A 27,487-nucleotide genomic window follows, 5' to 3' on the forward strand; every position below is an offset into this window, starting at 1 on the left:
TGTGACGGGCTTCCGTGCGTGCATCATCTCAGCCCAAAGCTAAGCTGACTGACAGCTTCCCTCTGAGGAGCCCCTTAGTTCTTTTGATTGATCGTCATAATGCCAAGGTACAAGCCCTGTCCTTGGTGCTTATGCTAATCACAAGCTCATGCATATGTATGAGCTCCTTAGGAATCAAGCAGCTATATAAAGAATGAGGCTGCGTTCATCACCCCCTCTGATTGATTAGAAAGAGAAAAGAATCCACCTGTAACGACTCGCTGAGGGATCACAATGGGAACATGTGACTGTGACAGCAACAATACACATACCTTACGGTAAAAGTACTCAGAGTAAATCAGTTCATGAGGCCTGGCTATCTTTCGAGGGTACGCAGCATTTCTCTTGAAGGGAGGACAGAAAAGCCTTGTCTGGGCCAGAGAGATCTTTTAACCCTTTTCATTGGTTGAAGCAGATCATAGAGAAGTATCAAGGTGTTTAAACCTTAATTAACAGTACCTAAGGAGGTACTTCCTTCTGTTTAGGACAGAGTTTGTATATTGAGTCAGATAAACATGCAACATGTTTATTAAATCAGAAGGAGATTCTGTAAAGTAAGAGATGAGATCCTTTTTAAACATTTTGGTCCCTTTTATTTCATGTTAACCACATTTCAATTAACTAAACAACCAATGGTTATGGCATCACCATTTCTAAACAGCACTTGATCAACAGATATTTATCAGAATCATACAAAAGAAATAACAAAACACATTGAAAAAAAAAAATAGTATAGATGAACTAAGCCAGCCCAAAAAAAAAAAAAAACGTTATTTAACATTGTCTGAATACACTCTGAAAATCTTTGTCTTAGGTCCATTAGAAAGTCTGACTGGACTTCATAAACAAAATTAAATACACAAGCGCCAACTGAATTCGAACATTTTGCAAAAAGTACGTCAGTCAAAAGCATCAAAACCTACAAGCTATGTTCAAACGGGACCTTTAGTTTGGTGAATTGAGGAATAAAGGAATGTAATTTGAGGCCGGTAGAAGAAAAGTTTGACTGTCTATGACTGGAATTTGTTATTTGGCTTAGATTGTCTTGAGGATGTATTAAAAGGGAACCAAGTGAATCTGCAGATATTCATGAATGTTATTTCATGTTAATGAAGGTCAACAAAGCCATGCTGCATGAGGGGACAGGAACAAAAACGTGACCACACTTTTCCGGTCCACCAGCTACTTTACAACTGAAAAGGTAACGGTGATCTACCCCCTCCCCTTCCCTCAGAGGATTGGCCGACCGGTAGGGGGGGGGGGGTAGTCGGGCTAACAAGTAATAGCGGTAACCACACCGCTGCATGGCCTCAGCACAAAACGAGTATATGAAGAAATCAAAGAGCCTTGCATCTATCAAGAGGCGGGAACCGTCACAACCATTCCACACATTCTTGTTCATTACCTTGCTGGGTGACTTGTACTGGTTGGAGTCAGCCTGGGTTGCTTTTAAATTAATGAATCTGTTAGTAAGCAAGGATCGCTAATTAGCATTAGTTTCAGTCATCTTCCGCGGTCGACTGCGCATGCGTGGCGTCATTTTTGTTGTTGATGGATCTACTGGTACATCGTTTACAACCTACTGGTCCCCTGCTCTAAACCAACAGTTCTCATTTTATAAAGATCTTTTATACATGTGTGTGTGCGCATATATATATAATTATAGTGAAGTTTGTTTTTGTTTGTGGTCGTCTTGTCATAGTTAAACTAGGGGTGGATGCACAGTGTATGAATTTGTCAAGACTGACTACATAAAACCATTTGAAAACATGAATCCTTTTTTTTCTCAAATCCCCGAAGAAGAAACCTGACAACAACAATAACAACAACAAAAACAACAACAACAACAACATTTGGTCTTAAAGGCAACAAATGACTTGTCTCTATAATGCTGTTGTTGGTCTTCCCCATGCACTAGACTCCACTAGGATAGTAACATGCTCGGGTTTCCTGTGTTAACGGAAATTGTACCCCTCTGTCAGACTGCCTTCAAGCAGCATGAAGGAGAATAAACCATGATACAAAATGCATTTATCAATGAAGTAATCAGGAAGTCCTATAGAAGGTCAATGTCTCAGACAAACATGCTTTACTTTGTAGAAATACCAGAACAGAGAGTTGAGGCTAAATGTGAATTATATCTTCCAGTGGCCATTCATCCTTTAAAAGGAGACACCATTCAAGGCATAGCGTAGATGTACTGTACAATAGTCCCTTGACAACTGATAGGACAAGCAGATAGAGAAGGAAAAAGTGGAGCTTTTCTTAAAGATCAAATCTATTTGTTCAATATTTCTGTTTTTCCCTATTCTTTGTACAAGCAGACACAAGGAAATATACAGGTTTGTGTGTGTGTGTTTTCACAGGCACACAATGTGGTGCTCACACCCACACACAATGATGCTTGCAAATGAACAAGCTCTTCTGCACGCACGCACACACACACACACACACACACACACACACACACACACACACACACACACACACACACTCACAAGGTGGTTTGGCCTTCAGAGGCCCAGTGTCGCGTTGAAGAATTAATCCAATCAGAAGGAGCTGAGCGCCTCCAGAGCCACTTCATAGCAAAACTTGTACTGTTCCTGTGGAGAGCAAAGGGCTTAATGTTAATTCTGATCAGTTTCATACATATGATTTACAATTATATACACACCATAGATATCGAGAACCATAAGGTTAACAACTACATATTCTAACATTCCTAACATCTCCAAATATGAATATTAATAAATAGGTATATAAATAAATATGTATCTGAATATATATTTATTAATACTAATTTATCTCTATCTGTAACTCTTTTAATAAAGATGTATATCAATAACTAAAAACATATTCCTGAACAAATATCTCTCTTTAATCATCTTCAACTGCTTATCTGTGGGTGGGTCCAAGTTCTTGGGTCCTAACCAATCCTTCATGACCACATAAGGGTATAAATGAAGAATGACCACCTAGAGCGAGAAACTTAACATGTGAAATGAAATAGTCAGATCTCTTGAAGGGTTCCCATTACCATGACCACCAAAAATGTGTTTGATGATAAACTCCTGATAAAGTGTTAGTGTTAGTGTGTGCTATGCGTGTTGTGAATCCTAACCATGGTCTCCACCATATTAGTCTTGTTGTTTCTCAGTGTTTTGACGGTGTGGAAAACATCCACGATGTTCTGCTGCTGGATCATCTCATTGATGCTACACATTGCACAGAAGGTTCCAGAACGCCCTCCACCGGTTCTGTGGGGGAGAAGGCAAGAAGGGGGAAAGGGGTAGGAAGGAGGCAGGAATTATTGGATATACAGTAAATACAGAAACATGCAGATTGTCTTTGGTTGCAGTAGCGATGTTGCTTTGTTTCTAATGATGGGTTCATACTCGCCATACGCTTGCATTAATGTTAGTTTTAGCCGCTAGAGGAGTGATGTTGTGTTGAGTGTCGTGCCCAAGGACACATTGACATGCAGGTTAGCCAGGCCTGGGATCAAACCGCAAACCCTCTGATTGGAGGACGACCATGCTCCCCACTCACCCACAGTCATCCACAGAAGAAGTCACTCGCAGAGGAATTTAATTCCCCACAAGGGTTGCAAAAGTACCAAAAACTATTGTGGAACAACACCCCACCTCTGTGCTGGTTTTTGAATTGACTTGAAGTTTTTATTGCTCACTTTAAAATGATGTCTAGTTCTTATATAGCCGATATGCTGAGCCCTTAGACATCTTCAGCTGGTCATGTGAATGTGATCTTGGGCTTATCTTTTGTCATTTTTAAATGAATGTGCGGGTGTCGTTTACAAGTATGTTTGTCATCATGAGAGGTGTCTTCCAATTATTATTATTTCCCACCATGGAGTATGAGCTGCTGGATATGTATTATGCCTGTGTGTGTATGTGTTAAACTTACAGGCAGTGTACCACTGTCCTCCCATCTCCTCCGTCATACTGCTCTTGCCACTTAGCCAACCTCCTCACTAACTGGAGGATGGAGTGCTTAGAAAGGGGCGTGTCTCTGTAGGCTGGCCAGCCAATGAACTGAAAGTGCTGTACCAGGCGGTAACCATCTTGGGGCTGGAGAGAGAGAAAACAATCGGCGATGTTTAAAATGTAAAAGTGGGTAAACAACCGTAACAGTATATGAAACAATCCTCTGAATCATGAAAGAAGGTCTTTTGTAGGTTTCAGGATCAAGTGACTTGTTCTATTTTACATTTCATAGTGTGTAATCAGAGGCTCATGGCTTCTATGCCTCAATGGGCCTAAATACGTATGTTTGTGATTCTGAAGTCCATCTGTGCCTTAAATTATGACCAGGCAATCAATACATATATTTGCGAGTCAAAACTTTGGACACACTGACTCATACGTATATGTACATAAAGCTGAAGCTGATGAACAATTTTAGATGTAAATAACAGGACTTTACTGTAAAGATACATAAATATAAACCACAACACTTTTCAATTTCATGACAAATTTTGTTACGGATTCTGAAACCTAAACACTCAATTATTTCAGAAACGTTTAGCATGCCTCCCTAGGGAAGGGTAAAGCTATGCATTTCTTCCTTTTTCTTTCCCTATCCACTTCCCCCATCTGCTCTTTTAATCATATTTTATCTCTAACTTTTATTTAGGCTCCCTTTCATCTTATGTTGTACTCACTTCAGTATAAGCCTTCCCAATACTTTTATTTTTTTTCTCCCTCTGAAACCTTTTCTGCAATCCTACCCTCACTCTCTCTTTCATTTAATGGCTTAGTGGTCGGTGCTATAGCTGTCTCACAGTGGGAGATGTGCTGTTGTGGCGATGATATGATCCATTTCACGCTCAAATGGGGATGTATTAGAGGGGAGAGAGAGAATAAGGAGAGCAGGGCAAAGGGAAGTTCACTAAGTGCTATAGAAGCATGTAGATGATCGAGTACTGGCATAGATGGGTGAGAAATTGACAGGGGGGTGAAAAGAGGTGGGGAGACAGAAGGAGAGGTGAGGGTAAAGAATGCATACGAGGGGAGATCCAGTAGAGGACAATGTCAGTACCCGGGCCATATTGCAGATCCTGAAGATTCGATTGATGATGTCTTCATCAATGTCCGCCGATATGAATTCAACTTGAATGGGTCCGTAGCAACAAGAATTTTTTTCTGGCCAGTATTGCATACATAACTGTAAAATCACAGAATATAAATTAGGACAAAAGGCACAGTTACATGCTTTAACAGCTACATATACATGGATTTCCTATGATGACGTATAACAGCTTATTTCATTATCTGATCTTTAAAAAACCCTGAATTAATTAACTTTGATCATGAGGATAATAACATGTGATTCGATGAATATTCTTTGTAAAAAATTACTTTACCATAATTTTGAACTTTGTCAGTGAGTTCATTTGTAATATCAATAATCATAAGTAATATCAATAATCAACAATAACGTCAAATAACATATTTGTAGGTTTCCATTGCATTTATTAAAACAATAACTATTTCCACTACTGTGGTAAATTCAGGATTATTAAGGAGGCTTGTTGAACCTCATATATTTCATACTGTCATTCAGAAGATATCTCGGCATTTCCCACGCAGAGCTGGAGAGCTTAAATGGGGATTGGGACATCTGAAATACCTTCATAAGCCTGCTAACCCTTCAACTTGGCACCTTTAAGATGGACGGAGAGTTACTTGACTTCATTCCCTTCCTTCTTACATGGCCTTGTTTGTGTGCGTGTGTGTGAGTGAGTGTTTGTGATGATCGACTCCCTGTGTGAAGGTGTGAATCGTCATATAATTTCATAATTGGAGTAATGCATGTTCATCATAATATCATTATTCAGAAACTGAATTAATTAGAACTTAATTTCTCTCCCTAATAGTTTTAGTCCTAAACTGTAAAAAGTATTTTACCTGCGCTGCGTCCATCTCATTCAGCATGACGATGGAGGAACAGTTGTAGTCAAACACAAGTCTCCAAAAGTCGGCCATGGTGTTTGGCAAAGGATGCTGGGTAACAATAAAGGCCGCTGGCTGTTTGTGGCTCTGGGATTGGGAAACCATAAATCAATAACAAGCAAAAGACAAACAGACAAGTAGACAAAGCAATTTTTAACGATTGAATAGTCTCTTTGGTGCTCAACAGTAAAAGAAAAGACGCTATAAGAAACTAGGGCTATCAACATAAACACATTAATCTATGCGAATAATGTGGCCAAATTAATTAAAATATTTTAAAGTAGTTAACATACGCCCCGGAAGTTGACCGCTTAAACGAAACGGCCGCCAACTGCTGTCAGTTACATCAAGATGTAGAGAGCTTTTTGCATTGGAAATGAAACAAACAGAGGCGCGACATACAGCGAAGAACTGTGCAGAAGAATTACTCCACGTGTCAAACAGAAGGGGGTGAGTGGCATATGGATCACTTGTAGCACTGCTTTGCTAAGCTAGCTGCTAAACTACTTTCATCTCAACATCTAATGTTACCCTGCGTGGCACACAGTCTGCAGATAACTACCACTGTGTTCCTAAAAGACTGATTTTAAAACGTCCTGGCATGTGGGACAATGTTGGAACTTCAGCCGTTAAATTATAGAGATTTGAGAGCAAAGTCCATGAGGACAGCAGGAAGAGTCGTGGTTCAACATGTTCAACATGTTCCACCAGGTGGAATTCGGTCTCCAAGATGATCAAATTTGTGTAGTTGTGTGTTTAAAATAACATTATTATTAAACAACAGTGCCTAAAATACACTTTCTTAAGTGGTTACTCATTACTTTTAAGATTTAGACTTTAGAAGAAAAACAAACACTTATTAAAAACAACATTGTAACAACAACAACCTACAATATGTGTGATTAACTAGTTAATGTTTTTTAATCCATTGAGAACCCTATAAAAAAATAACAAACAATCATACATTACAACATGCCTAAATGTACACTTACGTCCATTAATGCAGCATTTATGTAATTGGAACTCTCTCCGTCCACGGATATTAGGAAAGGCAGGCATCTGTCTGCTGATAGAACATCCATACTGCGATTCTTGTCGTGGTTCCTGGGTAACAAACCCACGCTGCATTCCTCTGGACGAACTCTAGGGGTCACTATGTTCAGCGTCTGGTTGACAGAAAAGTAATATATCGTTTCTACTTTGAATTAAACATAGGGCTCCCAAAAACATAGTTTAGATAATAGAGGTAAGGAGATTGAACTAAAGCCGTAATTGGTTGAGTGCCAAAAAATGTCCACCTTTACTTTATGGAGACTCATTTGGGTCCAAAAATGAGGCTGTAAGAGTTCAAAGGTTCTTTGAATGAATGAGGCTTGGCTGTCCAAGGAATTTTAAGTCCACTTAATGTACTACTGGAGTGCTCAGTGCTTGTGCTCACCTGGAACTCATCTTTAATCTGGCTGGAGTTGGTCTGTGGGTCCAGTCTGCTGATGTTGTAGTAAATGGCTCTGAACTCACACACTGGAATGGCTGTATTCCCACATAGACACGCCTCCAAGATGGCATCATGAACAAACACGTACTGCTCCTGCAACATGATCAAAGAGGTGCTGTAGTCCAAATATCTTTGAAGATACCGCCCTTTGTGAGGAGATAGAGAAATGAAGTGTAGTTTCTCACTGTAGATGTTTGCATTGTGGAGCAATGACTCCTTTGGGAAAGAGAAAGCTGCATCTGCTGCTCTCGGACAAACTCATAAATTACAATTGTTTGCTTTGTGTGGAGGAGCTCTCTTGATAGTCTAAGAGGGGATTGAACACGGAGTAGTGGCCGGCACTGATGCTGTGCTCGTAATCAAATGTCCTCTTATACTCATTGGCCACCAACAGGAGCCCGGTTACATCCACAATGTCTTTCTAATTAATCAAAAGTTTTTTAATTTAACATTTCTTCTCACACTTGTTTGAGTTTGTGCTCACCTGGTCTTTTAATTTGCAATATTTTTTTTGGTCTCTTTCTGTGTCTGTCGAATGCCAATTTTTGCTCTAAGAGCGGGGATTATAATTTAAGAAACATCACTTAAATGTCATCCTCTGGCCATTACAAACTCTAGTGACATAAACATAGAGACAAAACCAGCAGATAGCACACAAACAGATCATTTCCATATCTGCCTTTTAAAATATGAATTGCTTTGTGTTGTTCAGAGCAGGGTAACAATCACGTCAAGCTTCTTCAACACTGAGACGAATTGCTCGCACTAACCCTAACACACAAAACTAGTTTCCATACCAGTTCTGTCATATGAGAAGACTCGAGGTAACCGAGCACCACTAAAACACATTCACAACAGTCAAGTCTTTCTATATTCTGGGTAAAGATGCATTTTGGAAATGGAAGATTTTCATCAGAAGTACAAGTGGAAATCAGTCAGGATGAAGTTGGTTGGTTTAAGGTAGTTTGACATGTAACATTTAAAGATGCACATTATTTTTACAGAATTTGACAAAGCCACACAAAAGAAGTAATGACACTGATTTTGTCGCTGCTAACCAACTTCCGGGAAGGAGGGGAGGGAGTTAAATGTCATCACATTTATGTGCTTCCTCAAAGCAATGCAATGTCAAACTTATGACGTGCATGTTTGTGCATGTTTGTGCATGTTTGTGCATGGTATATGTGTGCGCGTCTAAAACCACCTTGCTGACTACAAGTTGAATGCTGTCACACTCAAACACACTAAAGTATTGATCATGTATTTGTGTGCACATGCAGACCTCTGTTTGGACCATATTGACTCGCTGTGATCTCAGCTCTCTGATACAGTTGAAAATGTCCACCACGCCCTCAGTCTCTGCCATGTCCAACATGATGTCCACTGCGATGAAGCAGCCCGTCCTCCCTGCACCGGCACTGAAGGCAAATGAAGTTCCAAAATGTTGATTTTCTAATCATTCGAAACTTTCGGTATTATGCAGATAATACTCAATTACCTGGATGACCTGAAACTTGCCTGTGTTAAACTGACAAGCAGAAGTTATTTTACTTGAAATCAATGATCTAGTTCCCCTAGATGACATTTATTAATGAGCAGGATGTACCCTTTAACTCCCAGATAAAAAATAACAAAAAACTTAAAAGCCTTTTTTCACCCAATTAATAAATTAAAAATGAATATTAATTTTAAATGCATAGAACAGTACATAAGTGATGATAGCAGTTCTCGCATATTTAAGTCAAGTCAAAAAACATTCAGTCGCTATCTCTTAGAGCAGTAGTCCCCATGATGGGGGTTGGCATCTTTATCACCACACACACACACGCTCACACCGGTAAAATTAAAAAATAGAAATAAAATCACTACAAATACAATTGCAAAAAAGTTGTACAAATAAAGTGCAAATAGTCTGTTTCAACTGCAACTGCAATATCAAAAAGCAAAAGTGTAAAATATAAGGAGAGGTGCCTATCCCTCTTTAAGAGAAGAGAGAGCCCAGTTTGTTGAGTCTTCTTATACTGGTAGACAGTATAAAGCTCACTAACCTGACACTCAGACCCCCCACCCCACACCATTATGTGAACATAATCAGATTATATGTTCCTATATCTTCATAGGGGGCCTACCGGAAAAGGTTTGGGAAAAATGTTGAAGAGGAACTGATGCCTGAAACAAACATTTAGTTTGGAATGATGGAGGAGTCCCATTCACAAACACGGCAAAAGCTTAATACCCTGGCCAGAGGGTACTGTGTCTCATCCTGAATAGGGATAACTGAGGGGCCAATTAATAAAAGGACAACAATGTTAGTTATTTGGAGGCATGGAGATGGTGTTCACAGGAGAAAGATCAGAAGGAAGGGGGAACTGAGAGGTCGAGAGGTTTATGGGAGGAGGGGGGGAGGGCTATCTTTTCCTTCACGACCCTCCTAACAGTTCAAGACGACAGCTACAGAGGGATGGCGAGATAGAGAGGGGGGTGGAAAAGGAGGTAGTGCCTCAGCAGATTACCTGTCACCCTCCGTGATTAATATGGTCTGTGTGGAGGGTGTGTGTGTGTGTGTGTCTGTGCGTGGGCATAACCGTGTGCATGTGTGTGTCTGTGTGTGTGACGACCCACGATAAAGGCCTACCAGAGCGGTGGGTCTGTCTATGAGGCTTCTGCTTAGAGCTTGTTCCTGCTGACAACTGAGCCAGATGGTTGAGAACAGGATGTATATCTACATCAATATGCACATAATGTATCTATGTATACATACACAACAAATTGAGCAGAGTCAAATTTCTGCTGTTGATAAAGATGGCGTCAATCAAACTATTTGAAATCGTGGGAATCTTCTTCCTGTCTGGTTATGGCAATAGTAAACAAATGGCGCAAGCAAAGAGAAAAAGTTATTGTAGCATACCGGGCTGATATTCCCAAAAGCAGCTAAATCCGTCGTTTCATTCCTTTCCTGTTGATGGTGATGTTTGATGAAAATGGATTCAGGCTATCCGGCGGGATGACGAACCAAACTTTAGCATTAAAAAGGGGAACACTCATATATCTATGGGAGCACTTTACCTCAGATGACTATGTTTTAGGGATCACTGTTTGCCACTAGAAACCAGAGGCTGTCCCTTTGCCCAGGGGTGTCAAACTCATTTTAGGTCCGGGCCAGATACGACTCGCTTTGAGCATACTGTATAAAATACACATCTGTGAAGGCACTGACTTATTTTAGACCGTTTAACAAGCAGTGCTCTAATTTGAATAGTCAAAGAGCGTACAAAATGCCTTATTGTTACATTTAGATAAATTAACAGCAATGAAAAAAGATTTGGTAATGTTGACGCATTTGAAAAAGTAGTCTACTTGTCATTCGTATTTTTTATTGACTAAGATTTCTAATTATTGACAATTAAATTATAGATTTCTTTTTTGTGGAGGGGGAGTAGCAACAACATTTTATAGTGTTAATGAGGCAACTCCTTTATAGTGTGCAAATCAATAAGAGCTAATTAATTACCCCTATGAGTATTAATTTCTCGCTACTCACTGGTGTGGACGCTTGAGTATTGTTAAATTTCAACAATATACGAGTTCAAATTAACTCTATAACAGTGTTAAAATGGCAACACTTTAAAAAAGTGTTAGTCCACACTCCAGTGTCAGTGTAACACTTTTAAAGTGTTAAAATGAACGCCAATAGTGTTAATTTTGCTGTGTACATAAGTAAATATATAGATGTATCCTCACCCTATGTCCCTAGTATAATTCCTTGTCCTATTGTAAATGTTAACACTACTGGTTAAATTTGAACGAGGTAACATTACTACATTTGTGTTAGTGTGTGTTTGATTAAAAGGGGACAGTTCTTCTGAAACTGTTCAACATAATAGATAATTAGCTTGATTGGATCATAAATTCTGAAAGTAAGTTAATTTTGGTGCTTTAGCGCCTAAACCCGAATACCATCTGTCCCACATGGGACAAACATTGGTAGTAGGGATTTAGACAAAATTCTATATATGTATTGGGAATTTAAGATACTTCTACTCAGCGTGTATGTTTTCTCACCTGCAGTGGGCCACTATCGGCCCGGCATCAGGGGCGTTGAGGAACTTAACCTGTCGAATAAAGCCCAGCAGTCCGGTGGCATAGCAGGGAACGCCGTGGTCCGGCCAGCTGGTGAAATGAAACTGACGTAGTTCACGGATCTCATTGTGACCCTTCTGAAAAGCAAAGAGTGAGAAAAGTTACCCTTGAGTTTAATATATATTTTTTGCTTGTCATCTTGTTTCTTGATGATGACTAATGCATGTTACAACAGGCCTTTAGAGAGGGGGTGGCAAAGAGACACATCATACTCCGGATGATGGAGCCTAGGAAACTGAAGGAATTCACAGTGGTGACAGGGGAGTCACACAGGGTGGTGGGGGAAGTTAGGGCTGCGTGCCTGCAGCTACACTGTGTTTAGAGCGTTGAGCTCCAGGTTGTTCTGGCTGCACCACGTCACCAGGTGGTCAGACTCCCATATGTAGGTGGACTCATCCTCCCTAGAGATCAGTCCAATGAGGGTGGTGTCATCCGCAAACGTCAGGAGCTTGACGGACTGGTGACTGGAGGAGCAGATGTTGGTGCACAGGGAGAAGAGCAGAGGGGAAAGAACGCAGCCTTGGTGGGAACCGGTGCTGATGAACCGAGAGGCTGACATGTTTCCCCAGCTTCAGGTGCAGCTTCCTGTCAGACAGGAAGTCAGTGATCCACTTGCAGGTGGAGTCGGGCACGTGCAGCTGGGAGAGTTTGTCCTGCAGCAGAGACGGGATGATGGTGTTGAAGACAGAGCTGAAGTCCACAAACAGGATCCTGGCGTAGGTTCCTGGGGAGTCCAGGTTCCTGAGGACGAAGTGGAGGGCCATGTTGACAGCATCCTCTACTGACCTGTGGGCTCTGTCAGTAGTCTACAGTAGCCTGTAGTCATTCAGTTCTGTGATTCTGGGCTTCTTGGTAACAGGGATGATGGTGGAGGCTTTGAAGCAGGCTGGAACGTGGCATGTCACCAAGAAAGTGTTGAAGATGGCAGTGACCACCGGAGACAGCTGGTCAGCACAATGCTTCAGGGTGCAGGGCGAGACAGAGTTTACGAGGGTTCTGTCTTTTAAAAGAGACAGTTAACGTCTCTTTCCAGAATAGAGAGGACAAAGGAAGGGGTGACGTCAATGTGCTGGGGACATTTGAGTGGCTGTCCATCATCAGTTTCAAGTGAAAGTTTGCTTTCATTAATAAAAGCGTTAAGTTCTTGTGCTGTGATATGGCTGAGATTGTGATGCAGCGAGGAGTTTAAGCTGGCCGATGGAGTAGTGTCATGCGCTGGGAGCTGCAAGGTTGGCAGGTCGAATCCCCTAATTGCTCCCCAGGCAAAATGTGGCGCATGGGTTATAACGCAATTTCAGTGGCTTTGGATAAAAGTATCTGCTAAATGAAACTTTAATGTAAGAGAACGGAATGTGAACGTTGAATTGAAGGCTCAAAGTCATTGTTGATTTCTTCCACTAACTGTAATATTGCATGGTTGCTAAATCTGTAAAATGTAATGATTTTGTGTCCTCTCAACTGAAAAAATGTACTTCTTGCGGCAAAAAACGATTTTTGAGCTATGTCGCCTTCTGGCTCTGATTACTGCTGCCATTTTACTGAGAGGCATATGCGAGGAAAGACGTATCCGGGTTCACACCTACTTTTAGAAGGCACATTTCCACGTGCGGTTTCTGTACTTAGCGCGGAATAAATAATTAGGAACAGTTTACGCATCCCTCTGGAAAAGTGAGAGACTCTGACTTTCCCCTTGACAGTACCGTGAATGCATATACAACACACGGAAAGCGAAATTTTGCCTTTTTCCGTTTGCGCAAAAGGCAATCTGCGCTTTCACCTCAGTGTGGGCGTTTTTGTTCATACAACGCCATGCTTTTACGCGATTGCCAAACAAATACGACTAAAGTCAGCGCAAAAGCATTAGTACACATGGCCCTGTGTTTAAATTCTTCAATATTTGTTGGCACTATGAAACTACAGGGCTCTGTTTTTTATGTTTGCTGCCAGGATTTTGTGTTTTCAGTTCACTTCAGATTCATCAGATTTTTTGCGTAAACACATTCATTCATTTATTCTTTAACAACAGATAGGACCCCAGACACCTCGCTGGCCAACTTGCTCGCAACTGGCCACGGAGTTTATATTGTTGATGTGTTAGGTGTTGTGGCTGCTAGTATTGGCCCCAAACAATACCAGCAGCACGACAAACTTTGCAATACATCGTTTTCTGATCTGTCAGATTTTTCCAAACCAAAAACCCTCCAAACAGCACAACGCTCCTCTTTTGGGCACAAGTTGTGTTGGTCTCTCGTCGTGCTGCTGCATTTCTCTTTTCCGTATTTTTATGTACATGGTTCAGGACTGTTCCGTGAAACGGTAAATGGATGGTGTTCCGTAGCGTCTTACCAACTTATTGAACAATGCACATTACAACTTTCTTCTCATACCGAAGGCTGAGGACCGGCTGCCATGTAAGGTGGCGGTCTGCTCATCCGAAGAAACTTTAATCATTATAGTTCATACATAATACATCAAAAGAATATCTATCACCGATAGAATGAACACTCCCACACTTATTCTCTGCAATTATAGCTTTTTACCTTAAGTACAGAACTGTGTCCTCTCTCAGTTCATCTCTGCACTGCTTTCTCTTTGTTCCTCACACACACACATCATGTATTAATAAGTCTGTCTGGTGTGTGCTTGTATGTATTAACACATACTTAAAAATGACAGGCATTTCAAAGTCAGCCTTCTTGTAAATTTTAGATTAGCGGTGCAAACGCACGCACACACACACACACACACAAACACGGAGGTGTTATGGATTAATGGCTCACTAAACGAGCTGACAGCGAGGACTTTAAGACTCGTTTTCATAAGCCGCTTTCACACGAGTGAAGGGAAAAGGAAGGAAATAGTGAGATAAAAGAGGGGGGTAGAAAGAGAAGGTACACTACAGCAAGACTTCAGTGCATCACGTTTTAAACAGAATTTCAATAATGATTTACTTTAACAGTACCACACTTGAAAGTTGATGGATTTTTAAAAATTAAAATAAAGTTGAATAAGTTGAATTAAATTAATTACCAAAAAAAGGATAGTTTTATAGAGAAACAACCCTTATTTTGTTATTTTGAGGTGACAACAAAGGTGTGCTTGTGATCCCTCTCTTAAACTGTGAGAAACCAACCCTTCTGTCTCCTAGTGGCTATAATAGGGATGCAGGGAAGCCATGAGTCACTTTTTTACCTTCTTGACGGTGAACGTCCTGATGACGTATTCAGCCAGCGGTTCAGTCTCTATCAGGGTCACCTTGATGTCTCCATAAACCTCAGTCTCATCTGGCCAGTAACGCACACACTTCACCTGTAAAAGAGTATTAAGATCAAGCTTGTGTCTCCCACCGTATTTAAACAGTACCCAACACCATCAAGTCATGTTTAAGCTTCAATTTAAGTAAATGTATTTGATTCTGATTGGATTGTGTATATTATATGTAGTACAATTGAACCAACAACTGGTTCTTTGAATTGACTAATTCTGTAATATCATGCAACCATAGGTATTTTCCCTCTCTAACAATTGAACACAAAAACACACACACACACACACACACACACACACACACACACACACACACACACACACACACACACACACACACACACACACACACACACACACACACACACACACACACACACACACACACACACACACACACACACACGATGAACTCACCCTGCCCACCTCCACGAGGTTGGTAACCATGACAATAGAAGCAGAGTTTTCCTGCCAGACCATCCTCCAAAAATCCCTGACTGTCTCCTGCATGGGCCCTGACACACACACACACACACACAAATGCAGAAAGCTTAAATTTCAAAAAGTTGCTTCAAGTACAGAAATGAGAAAAGCTGTAATTAACTTGAAAGAATTGCAAAAAAACAGAAATGGCAGAAGCTTCTATGAATTAGAAAAAATACAGAACTAAGGTAGAGATAATCATTCAGAGTTTTATTTTGAAATAATGGAATTGGGTGAGGGGGGGGGTTGGGAGAGAGAACGTTTTTCATTCAAACGAAAATGAACTTGGTAAATGGACTTGTACACCGCTTTTCTAGTCTTCTGACCACTCAAAGCGCTTTGATACTAGATGACATCTCTCACCCATTAATACACTGATGACACAACCTACCATACACAGTGGCACCTGCCCATGTGCACAGAATGAACAAGACAGGAGAAGATCCTGGCAACAAGTCAAAATAAAATATAAAAACATTTTGCATGGTTGGCGAGTGCCTCAAAGTTTGCAAATAGTGTAGAAATTACTGAGAGCTTCGTGGCGGTCCCATCAAAAACGCCCCTGGATACTTCCGGATAAGTTAACCGTCATGTTTTGATGATGTCATAGAGGTGCGCGGTTGTGTGAAATAAAGATGGACGCATATAGCGCCAATGACTAATACAAGTACTACGTGTTTCACTTGCACAATTAAATGTCAGTGGACACACACAAATACTACAGCCCCCATCTCGATTACAATTGTTCACTCCTCAGTGCGCAGTTTCGCCCACCAGCGAACCCCCTCCTCCCCCCCTAACCCCGGCTGGTCCACCGTAACTTTTGACGTGCTTATTAACCGACGGACCTTCTTGCGGTCCGATGAAGGTTATTAATAGTATATTAAGTTGACGCTTTGTTGCGTAAAATAAAGACCAAATGAAAAGAATCAAAAGACTTCTGTCATTCGCGTAAGAAAATAAACTCACGTGTCTGCAGCTTAATGACAACACCGAAGGAACAACGTCACGCCCCCGGTTTAAGTCTCCAGCCTCGTTAGCAGTTTAGCTAGCTAGCACTCTAGCACTTATCGCTCTCACATGTTTGAAATATCTTACGGTCCAGCCGACACATTACTTACGGTCTGCTCGTCCGGGTCTCCGTCCCAACTCACGACACGCACGTCCATGTACGGTTAGCTAAACACGGTTAAACCTACACGTCCCTGAGCTACGTCTTTATGGCCATCGATCAACAGCTGGTCGCTAATGAGCTCACAGCGAAGAGAGCGAAGAGATTTAGACAAAATCCACACCTCAAACAAATGCTTCCTGGAGCAAAACTATTTGGGGTAGCCAAAAAATAATGACATTTTGAGAGACCCAGGACCCTACCAAACGCATGAGTAGTTTTTACAACTGCTCTACTAGTGTGTGTGTTTATATATATATATATATATATATATATACTATATAAAGAGTACAATTAAGAGCACATGCACTCTGCCTGAGTATTCATGAACACACCGTCATTCCACTGTCACTGTGAGACACACTGTAATGCTTCACATATCACTCTGTGAAAGTATCACTATTGGACACTTTGTATCATTATTTCATTTTAATCCTAAATCTTGGACATGTCCGATATGCCTTGTGTGTTTAAACTGCATACATGCACGGTGTATCACATTCTGTTTGGGTTAGTTGTGAATCGATAACATTAGGATTAGTAAAGTTAACATAAACTGTTTATTACTATTGTAGTGAGCTGAAAGCTGGGTATGTCACTCAGACACTGAAGGTTCCTCTGTTTTATTGGGTTAGAATTCAAGAGCCGCTGACTCACTGTTTACAAGAAATGCGATGGATGTGAGAACATGTTCACGCTGGCGTGATGTTAAAGTACATCAGCAGTGACCTAACAGACTTACAGCAGCACATACATGATTGTGCGTGCACACATGCACTTAGCCACTATCGAGGGTTTAGATAATGGGGTCATAGGGATTTTATACTGTTGTTTAGACATTTACCAAGCAGGTGCCACAAATGGGAACACGTATACACACAAAGACACAAAAGTAGAATAACACAAACTCCTTCTGTCTGTTTACTCACCTTGTGTGGCGATGTAATGTCTGGGTCTGTGGTAACCCTGTAAGACAGCGATAAAGTCACAGAATCTGAGGGCTGGCTCAGGTTTGAAATTAGAGCTGGCTTAGAATTCCATTTAGGGTTTCCTTTGTCATGGTGTGGGTTTGTTTTGTAGTTTCCTGCCTCGTTGTACCTGGGTTAGCTTCACTTCCTGCCCTGTTACCCCCTGTGCCCCTGAGTGTTTTCACCTGTGTCCTATCACCTGCATCTTCCTAGTGTATTTAAACCTTGTATGTCTATTGTCGTTTCATTGTCTGTCTTTCCCATGTTGGTGTGTTCCTGTTCCGAGGTTTGCCCCCAAGCTTTTTAACATTTGGTAATTAAAGTATTTTTGTGCTTGAGTCGGCGGCTTATGCTAGTTTAGAGCTAGACTGCTGCAGGACTTTGTCCAATAAGATGAAGATTCCTTTTATTTATAAGCATGTCCCATTTATGCTTGTTACTAGATTGTACTTTTCCTTGATGTCTTTGTGTCTCTCCTCACAGGTTTCTATTGATGGGGTTTTACCTGCCGTGGTCGTCCCTGCTGCTGTTTTCTTGGTGGCTTTGCTATCATTGTCATCAGTCCCAATCTATTAGACTTCTATTACTCTAATTATATGATTTTAATTTTGGATTCATGGATTTTTTGTTATTTTAATCTTTTAGTTCTGCACACAACATATATTGTACTTCTGTCCACCCTATGGGAGTGATCCCTCCTGACTAATTATCCCTGTCAAATCCAAGTCAAATTCCATGTATGTCTGACATATTCCGGCAATAAACGATTCCTGATTCCTGGAGATTCTTCTTTTTCTTTCATTTCCCAATGAGATGCTACATTGACAGAACATGTTAAATGCTCTAAAGATTGCAAAGACCGCTAAGGTACATTTGTAATATTGGGCTATATGGATGAATGTATTTAACGACAATACATCTCTAAGTTTCTACTCTTCCTTCTCTGCCCCAAGTTGTTTTCTTCCATCCTTCTTTAATGTGTTCTATCTCCTTTTCCAGCACCTCTACTTCTCTAAGAAGTGTAGCACCAAGTTCAGCCTGTTCAGAATCAGCAGAATATTAGCATAGTAGAAGGGAACATAATTGTCTAGCAACAGGATGGATGAAGAGCGAGTACTCTCCAACACATTATTAACCCCCTTTATATCTGTGCATATATTTAATGACTCAATGAACGGATGTTTTTTATAGATGGTTGTTTTGTTGGATGGATGGTTGTATGTTTGTTCATATGTATTCCTTCCTGTTGATATTATCTAAAAAATATGTATTGTCACTGATACCAACACTTTTACTTGTGAGCAAAGAGAGAAGATTCTCTCTGGGGTGTTTCAGCTACTTCCTATGAACTTTGTTTAAGGAATACTGTTAGAATTTAGATAATTTACATGTACTTAAAGTTTGTTTAAATGATGCAGTTGTGATGGTCAAGGTTATGGACAGGCAAATAATACTAGTCCGTCACAAGTCAACCACACTAAAGAACAAATCGGTTGTTCTGTGTGTGTGTGTCTGTTTGTGTCAACTCACGTCAATATAATTAGCGTTGATGTAGTCAGAGTGGGGGTCTCCATCCAGCAGGTGCAGTCGGACTTTGGTGTGATCGTCTGTGGGGTCAGATAGCACAAAAATACAACAGGCCTAAAGTTACATTTACCCACAGATCGGAGTAGCTAACTGACCGGTTGGGAGAGCGAGTACACTCAAAGTGAGGAAGAGCCAGAACCAGAAATAAAGTTTGACTGCAGCTGTTGATTGATCAACCTATATAAATTACCCAGATATACCTACCCAGCAGTCTGTTGTCGAGCACATCATAAATCATGACAACACTTTGTCAGTGGTGAAGAAAAGTCTTGTCCCTGGAGAATAAAGAATGGGTCCTGTCTCTTACCAAAAATGGTTTCTTTTAACTCGTCTTCACTTACCTCCTTCAGCCTCCTCTCCTCTTTCACCTCCTTCAGCCTCATAACTTCTCTCCTCTCTTATCTCCTTCAGCCTCATGTCCTCTCCCCGCTCCCTCCCTCCTCTCGTCTCCTAGTGCTCCTACTCCAGAATCCACTAAGTAGGGATTGAGTCTGTCACAGATATATTTAATCAGTTAACTCCCTACGGAGCTCAGCAACTCGCTACCGTCAGCTGCAGGCATTAGTGGCTTTAATAGTGTGTGTTTGTGTGTGTGTGTGTGTGTGTCTGTGCGTGCGGGTGTGAGTCATTACTATGAGTGAAAAATAAAATGTTGGACTATAGTGTTTGTAGTGGATCCTATCAGCTTGTTCATAGGTTGTTTTGTGCTTTCAGCTCTTATAGGGCCAGCATTAAATTGTCCTTCATTTTAAACACGCCTGATAAAGACAGAGCAGTCTTGTACACACATTTACATTTAGAGACAGTCACTCATTCCCTCCACATTTATCCTTATCTCCCCTCAAGTATTTTCTCAGGAAAATGGGACTTTGTACAATCGCAGCAAGCAAGATGGACATTTTCCATTAGCAGGACCCTGTAATTAAAGGATTTATACTAATAGCAAATTCATCATAATTCCTGTCGGGTATCAAGTTCTTGACAGGCTATTTCCTCTCAGTGCAATGTTTCATTTTGAAGCCCCAGGTTGGTGGAGTGTGTTTGCAATAACATCTAAACCCTAGGTAAGGACACACACACACGAGTTGTACAACGTGAGCGCATGTGCTGTTAATGGCATTGATACACATACTTATTTGTATTTTGACCAAACATTTTGCTTCTTGTATTCCTAATGGAGGTCTTGTGTAAGATAACAGGCACACAAAAGAAAAACACAAACAAAAATACTTTAACACACGCTAGTAGTTCACTCAATATTGGAGCATAAACATGACACAAACATACACACTGATCATCAGGAAGGATTGAATGGAATCCCTCTGTAGATGGACAATTACTCCAACACAGTGGCTGAAGACATTCCTGCTGAAGGACACTCCTGCCTCAGAGATAATTACCAACAGCTTGTTTGGACCTGTTTGCTTCAGTTGAAGGACGGTGTTTTTACCCAGCGCTCCTGGTGCCTAAGCATGTTTTTATACAAGCACTGGTTGGACCTCGATTTTGTATTTTCTCAGTAAATCAAATGCATGTGAGAACTTTATACCAGCTAAAGTAAAATAAATGGTGACAACCACACCGACCCAGACTAACCTAAACCACACCACGATTTACCAAACCAGCTCAAGTCCACACTGAGAGTAGGTCAAACCATAATCATATTCAGCTGAAAGTACTCCATGAGAACTCCATCATTGTTATTGCAGTACTCACAGGCGATGATGTTGCCATAGCGATTCTTGTTGCGATTCTCGTCTTTCTTGGCTGTTTCCCAGGGGGCTGTCTGTCCCTCCGCCAGGGCCTGAACACACAGAAATATGCACTTGGGTAGACAGAAGAAAGAAAAATGAATATTAATGAGGCCAGCTGTTAGGGGGTTAGGGTCCCCAGCCCCAACCCTAACCCTAATCAGAACTTGCAGCCAGGTTACATATGATCCTACTTTGAAAACACGTATGAGGGAATCAAAAGTCTAGTAGTACGTTCACACCAAAACAAAAGATTCCGTGCAAAGTCAATGCACAGACGTGAATGGTTGTGGATTTTCAATGGGCGGAGCAAATGATGCAAGAGAGGCAGCGCGAAAGACGTGAAGACGTGAGTGGAGCGAAGCAAATAAATCGGTGAAAGCCAATCAGTGTTGAAATGCTCTGCTTGTTATCGTCATCCTGCTGCCAACGCATGAAAATGAAACTGCCACTCTGCCACAGCTGAGACTGACTGCATGTAAGTCAGTGGGTGTCCAATCGAGGGATAGTGGGGTCATCAAACTGGCTACTGGTTAGTCTGAAGTAGCGCTGGAGGAGGCAGTTGTCCATACGCAGTTCCTGGAGGAGTCGGTGAAATTCACCAAGCTGTGTGTGGCGACGGATGACGGATGCCATGGATCCAAACACAATGGCATTTGTGGTGCAGAAGTTTGTGTAATTTTCACAACAAGAATAGTGGAAATGAAGAGTGTCTTTACGCAGAGTAGCCAGAGATAAGTCACGGTGCCTTTGTTGTGTGAGAGGAGACAGAATGACCCTCTAGTTTACGCTTCAGTCTCTTCTCCACAAAGGTAGCTCTAAGCGTGTTGTGTGAGAATTATAAAACACTACATGCACCATGTATAAATAACAGTGCGTGTGTGTGTGTTTGCTACCAACTCTCAAAGCTCGCCATATTGGATATTTCAGAACCACCATCATAGGACACTGGAGGATATCGCACAATCATGCAAACACACACACACACACAAGACTGTATTCCACTTAAGAGGAATCAATTTTCTCCTCGATGGAGCGACCAGTTTAGTTGTGTGTTTTTCAGCTAGAGAGCATTTTTTGTTATACTAGTGTGTGTGACTGAGTGTGTTTGTGAGTGTGCTGTCCTACCTTCTATATACATTTATATATATATAGAAATCTCCTACCTACAATTGTTAGGTAGGAGATTTCTATAGGAGGGTTATGCATGCATGTGTCAGAGTGGGTGAGTGTTTCGGTGTGTCTGTGTGTGTTCAGTTGCATAAGATGTGCGTTGGCTGAACCTGGAATAAAGAAAGAACACAGGGGTAATACAACTACTGGTCTGTTCTCTGATTGTGGATTATGGAGGTTCTACATAAATATACAAAGCCCAGATGAGGTGGACGGAGCAGTTGAAACATACCAAGCCTCATAAGAAACAGGGAGTAGGATAGCTTTACCTCCTGTAATAATGAATTATTTTCAAATGTCTTGTATGGACAACTAGATTTTGGGCATCTGGATGTTCAGCAAGAAACAGCTGAACATCAGTGTGCATCAAACATTATAGTTTTTATACTCTGGGGAAGTCTCAGATATGGCTTTAGTTGGCTAACCTTAAAGTGATGAAAACTTATTTTAAAGGGGTGACACTCTGATCCTATCACACACAGAAAACTGTGCCTAAGCATATGTTGTATAGCATTGCTTAGTCCTCATAATTTTCTCTCCTCATGTATGCTTGCAACATACAGTATACAAGCTACAGTCAAACACGTTAGCATTGCTGCTTGTTTGTTTATCACAGTCAATAAGCAGTGGTCACAGTAGTTAACCTGAACAACACTTTAAAGCAGAAGAAGTAGTCCCAGAGGGGAGTGGCATGCTGACAGCATGCTAATGGTGTTAATGGGCTTCTACACTAAAGGTCAAATCACAGACATGAGGGACAGAAGGTGGTGGGCACAAACACACATGAACACACACCAAAATTCTCCTGCCAGGGAGAAATGAATCCTTTATTTATAAGTAGTCTGTATGAAGTGTGTGTGTCCTGAGGAACATCTTTCTTCATCAGCTTTCAGTGACAAGCTCCATTCTCTTTCTCTCCCATAAAACCTCATTCAAAAATCATTGGGATAAACTCAAATGAAAACATAATCTATGGCAGCACAGAGGGAATTTGCCCAAAGACATGGTGACTTGGTATCACAAAATATTGATTAAAGCTGTGAGCAGCGATCAACGGGCCTTCGCCTCTTCTTGCATGTCGGGGGGGCAGCGGGACACGCGGGTCATAAAGAGAATAAAAAGACAAAATAAATCACTCTTGGCGCTGGTATTCAAACCTGAGTCTGTGGTTTCATAAACGGAATCCACCAACACCAGGCTGTTGCGGAGCTGCAAAAGACCTGCAACCTTCGTTCAGTAAAGGCAAAGGACGACAGCTAATCACACCACTTTTGCTCCATCAAGAAATATTAGACTTTTATCTACACAGGGAGGATGACCACGTGGCTGTCGTAGCTTTGCTTTTATCAAGTGGGCCATTTCTCTCCAGTTTCAATATTTTTCATTGACCTAAGCCAATAGGTGGCACTATACTTTTTCGAAATCACTGCATGGGAATACTTATAGGCCTACACTAGCATCATAAATAAAAATGTCTAGCTAGAAATATCAATGTTTCTTGGAGTAATAACATTTGAGATTTTCCAGGAAATGGTCAAAAATTGACCAAACTGGACGCAAGCTCACGCCCAAGAAGTTTTACAAAAACTACTTTGTTAGGCTTGACTGAAAGTCACATCACATGACAAAGAATGATTACAGAAATGTCTGTTAATTTTAAACTGTGCCCCAAACAAACAGCACTAGCAGAGGGGGGAAGGGAATAAGAGAGCAAACACATGGGATAAAAGGAACAAGGATAGGAAAATAGGAAAAGAAGGTAAGTACGTAAGAAAAGGAGGGAAACAAAGCATTTGCCCTATGAAAGGGAGATTCTCCTATCTGCACCGTAACAACCTCCTTGACCCCCACCAGTCAGACTTCAAGGCGGGCCATTCCACAGAGACCGTTCTCCTTGCTGTCTCAGAGCAGCTCCACACTACCAGAGCCACCTCTCTCTCCTCTGTCCTCATCCTTGTGGACCGTTCTGCTGCATTTGACACAGTAAACCATCAGATCCTTATTCCCTCCCTTCAGGAACTTGGTGTCTCAGGCTCTGCTCTCTCCCTTCTCTCATCCAACCTTGATGGCCGCACCTACCGGGTAACTTGTAGAGGATATGTGTCGGAACCTTGTCTTCTTACTACTGGAGTTCCTCAGGGTTTCGTCTCGGATCCCTTCCTCTTCTCTAGCTACACCAATTCTCTCGGCTCTGTAATTCCCTAGCATGGCTTCTCCTACCTCAGCGATGCCGATGAAACCCAAATAATTTGTGTTAACGCCGGCTTTGACTGCTAGGCGCCTTGGTGTGACACTTGAGAGCCAACTCTCTCTGACTCCGAACATTACAACGACAACATGATCCTGTTGGTACATGCTCTACAACAACAGGAGAATACGACCCCTACTCACTCAGAAGGTGGCGCAGGTCCTGATTCAGGCTCGTCATCTCTCGCCTTGACTATTGTATCTCTCTCACTTATTATCCCTGTAACTTTCCCTCTTTGTATATCTGTTTGTTTAATCACCTCGTATTCCTCCTTGAAGCCATAGCCCTGGCCACATTTCATCTGGGTGATGTGTTGGAGGAGGTCTGCCACTCGAATAGCTGGCTGGAATTGACCTGCAGAAACAGAAAGAGATAAATATTAAAACCAGTATAGATAAAATGACTTTGTGGCAGGTAGAGATTAATGGAAAGATCTTATATTGATCTCTGATCAGTTCTTAATATATATATGCTCTATTATTAGCTAACATAGTAAATAAATAAATGGATCAAGCACATGAAATATTATACAATGAAAAGGTTTTGTCACTCTTGTGTATTTTCCTACAAATTTCAAAATATGAGCTGTATTTGTGAAAATAATCTACAGCCTTTAGTTTGGGAACAAATTAACTGCTTTAAACTGAGTGATTACTTTTCTAAAGTAAAAAAAGGACTTCAGGTCCATGTTGGGAGATCATCAGGATACGGTAAAATTAGCTTAAACCGTGTAGCTGACTAATCAAGGAAAAACTAAATTGATAACTTTCTACATGGTTGACTAGATGATCGGCTAACAAATGAAGCAACTGAAATACCCCAACTTCAGTCAATCCTAACTAGTTGACTGGCTGACTAACAAATCAGCTAACAAACTAGCTGAATAAATAAATAACTAACTTAAAAGTTAACTAGCTAATTCTCAGACTAATGTAATGGTAAAATATAAGTATTCCATAATGCTTTTTTAATTTAAATGCCTAAAGCTCATCATGAGTTTAATAGGGGAAAAGTTCCATGGCACCTGGTCAGTGGGGACACCTCTCCCCTTTGATCTGATTAGTCTATGCATAACATAGCTGCGTGGAGGAAGGAGAACGTGTTCATGTTTCTGGTCCTAGACCCTGAGATAAAGGACCAGGACAGAGGTGTCCATGAAGGCTCCTTTATCTGATCAGGTGTGTATTCTACCTACATACCTTACTCCCTCAGGCCTGGGGCCTCGGTGCCTGTGTTCTTCTTGTTAAAAAAATAAAACACAGGCCTTATCCCTTTGTATGTATAAATATACCTGTAATGCTCTCAATTGTTAAGAAGCTTGCCACTGCTTTACACGTTGAAGCTGTTGCAACTTCTATCGCTTGCAAGATATAGATGGAAAAACACAACTTTGATTCAGAGACTAGTTGGCTATTTATCCAGATAACATATTAGCTGACTGGTTAACTGACTAGCTAAGCCACAGAAATTTTGCATATTTACATACCACTCTGGTAGGAGAGCTCCACAGACTCACAGCCTCCATATGGAAAACTTTGCAGGGTGAGAGAGGGCTGGGCGAGTGACGGCTGACTACTGTCTGCTGATGGTATGACAGAGAAGATGGTGTTACCATGACAACAGATGTCCTGTCCATGACAACCCCCACACACACAACTGCAGTGTGACTGCAGCACACACACACACACTGTGGACTTTATAGACACACATTGGTAAGAGACCATGGGACCGTGGGACGCATTTTAAGAGTGGTCAGTTAAGCGAGTTAACTCCCTGAGCGCTGATTGTTAGGCCGGGCGTTACACAAGGTAATTACAACATCTTTCCTCTAATGCGGAAGGACAGATCAATTGGATGAGTATATGTGGGTAGATCGAGGGACAGATGAAGGAATGATGGATGAACACCTAATACTACACAATATCATTACGCTCTGGGTAAGAACTATGATGGCAAGATAACAGATAAAATAAGCCAAGATAAGGATGTTTCCCTTCTTTCTCTTTCAAAGAATGTTCTTTCTCTACTCTCTTCCCTGCAGACATTAAGGATGTTCTTAGCTTTACAGAGACATGACCATGACACAACTCTATGTAGAAAACACCTGGAAAAAGAATGAACACACTAAATATTTCAGACTTTAATCATCAGACACACACAGTCTTTATCTCAGAGACCCCTGGGAGCGGCCTCCAAGTTCATATGTGTGTGTTTGACTCCATCCATAAGTGAATGTGAGTGTGTCTGTGTGTGTCCGTGCGTGTGGTCTTCTGCACTGATGCAGGACAATGTGCAGTATCATACCTATCAAGTGTGTGGAGTTTAGTCTATAATTGTGAGTGTGGGTGTGTGTGTGTGTGTGTGTGTGAAGTCACGCCAAGGTTAAATATGCATTAAGCCAAGCATGAAATGGAGCCGCAGCAGCTCCACAACACTGAGGATGATGAAGACATCTCAATGCTAATGGGAGATTTACTGAGAGTGTGTGTGTGTGTGTGTGTGTGAGTGTGTGTGTGTGTTTGTGTGTGTGTGTGTATGTTTGTGTGTGTGAGACGAACACATATCGAGAGCGGTCACTGTGTGTATGAGAGATGCACTGATAGTGTGTGTGTATGTGTGTGTGTGTGTATCTATATATGTATGTTTGTGTGCTAAAGCAGTCCTTCATGCTTGGTAGTCTGCTGTATGTAAGGTTCCCTCCTTCCACCAGGTGACAGGTGGAAGCCTTAGTAATGGCTGACTTGACTGACTGCGTATTAAAGTATTAACTCTTCACTTCAGTCAACATGTGTTTCTAAATTATCAACCTGCTAGAGGTCAAAGGTTCTGGTGAATTGATAAAGTAATCTTCTTTCTTTCCCATTGCTCCATTTGGCCTCCATTAAATGGCAATGGAGTCGTGTATCATTCTGAAGGACATATTCGCATTGCAACCGTCATTTGACTTGATTTGAATTTTATATTATCTATCTTATCCAGTGGATTTAAATTGACCTTACGTTTACATTAATGATACCACTTATTCAAATATCACTGATTTTGAAGACCATAAGCAGACCTGATGAATATATTGGCAATTCAAGGACATGTCTCAAAAGGATTTGGAAAACTTTTTCCATGCATTAATCAGTGGACTAACTGTGCTAACTGGTCTCTTTGAAATGTCAGTCAATCCAAACGCTGCAGCTGGAGT

At 41.2% G+C, this 27,487-nt stretch overlaps 1 protein-coding gene across 3 annotated transcripts in view; it reads right to left on the minus strand.

The window, feature by feature from the left end:
- Positions 1-610: 610 nt before the first annotated feature.
- ptprt (protein tyrosine phosphatase receptor type T) overlaps positions 611-27,487 on the minus strand; it is a 113,678-nt gene continuing 86,801 nt past the window's right edge. For all 3 annotated transcript variants that reach the window (XM_037490877.2, XM_037490876.2, XM_037490866.2), the window contains 16 exons: positions 25,781-25,876; positions 24,554-24,648; positions 20,839-20,926; positions 19,066-19,142; positions 17,497-17,533; positions 15,331-15,428; positions 14,839-14,955; positions 11,569-11,723; positions 8,789-8,924; positions 7,450-7,599; positions 7,004-7,177; positions 5,967-6,098; positions 5,098-5,223; positions 3,964-4,127; positions 3,161-3,296; positions 611-2,642 (listed from right to left, as the gene is read on the minus strand). In XM_037490877.2, coding sequence (XP_037346774.2) covers positions 2,589-2,642; positions 3,161-3,296; positions 3,964-4,127; positions 5,098-5,223; positions 5,967-6,098; positions 7,004-7,177; positions 7,450-7,599; positions 8,789-8,924; positions 11,569-11,723; positions 14,839-14,955; positions 15,331-15,428; positions 17,497-17,533; positions 19,066-19,142; positions 20,839-20,926; positions 24,554-24,648; positions 25,781-25,876 — 1,835 coding nt within the window. In that variant the 3' untranslated portion in view covers positions 611-2,588. The remainder of the gene's footprint in view (positions 2,643-3,160; positions 3,297-3,963; positions 4,128-5,097; positions 5,224-5,966; positions 6,099-7,003; positions 7,178-7,449; positions 7,600-8,788; positions 8,925-11,568; positions 11,724-14,838; positions 14,956-15,330; positions 15,429-17,496; positions 17,534-19,065; positions 19,143-20,838; positions 20,927-24,553; positions 24,649-25,780; positions 25,877-27,487) is intronic.

The sequence above is a fragment of the Pungitius pungitius genome, chromosome 8 (assembly GCF_949316345.1).
Source record: "Pungitius pungitius chromosome 8, fPunPun2.1, whole genome shotgun sequence".
NCBI classification, from domain to species: Eukaryota; Metazoa; Chordata; class Actinopteri; order Perciformes; family Gasterosteidae; genus Pungitius; species Pungitius pungitius.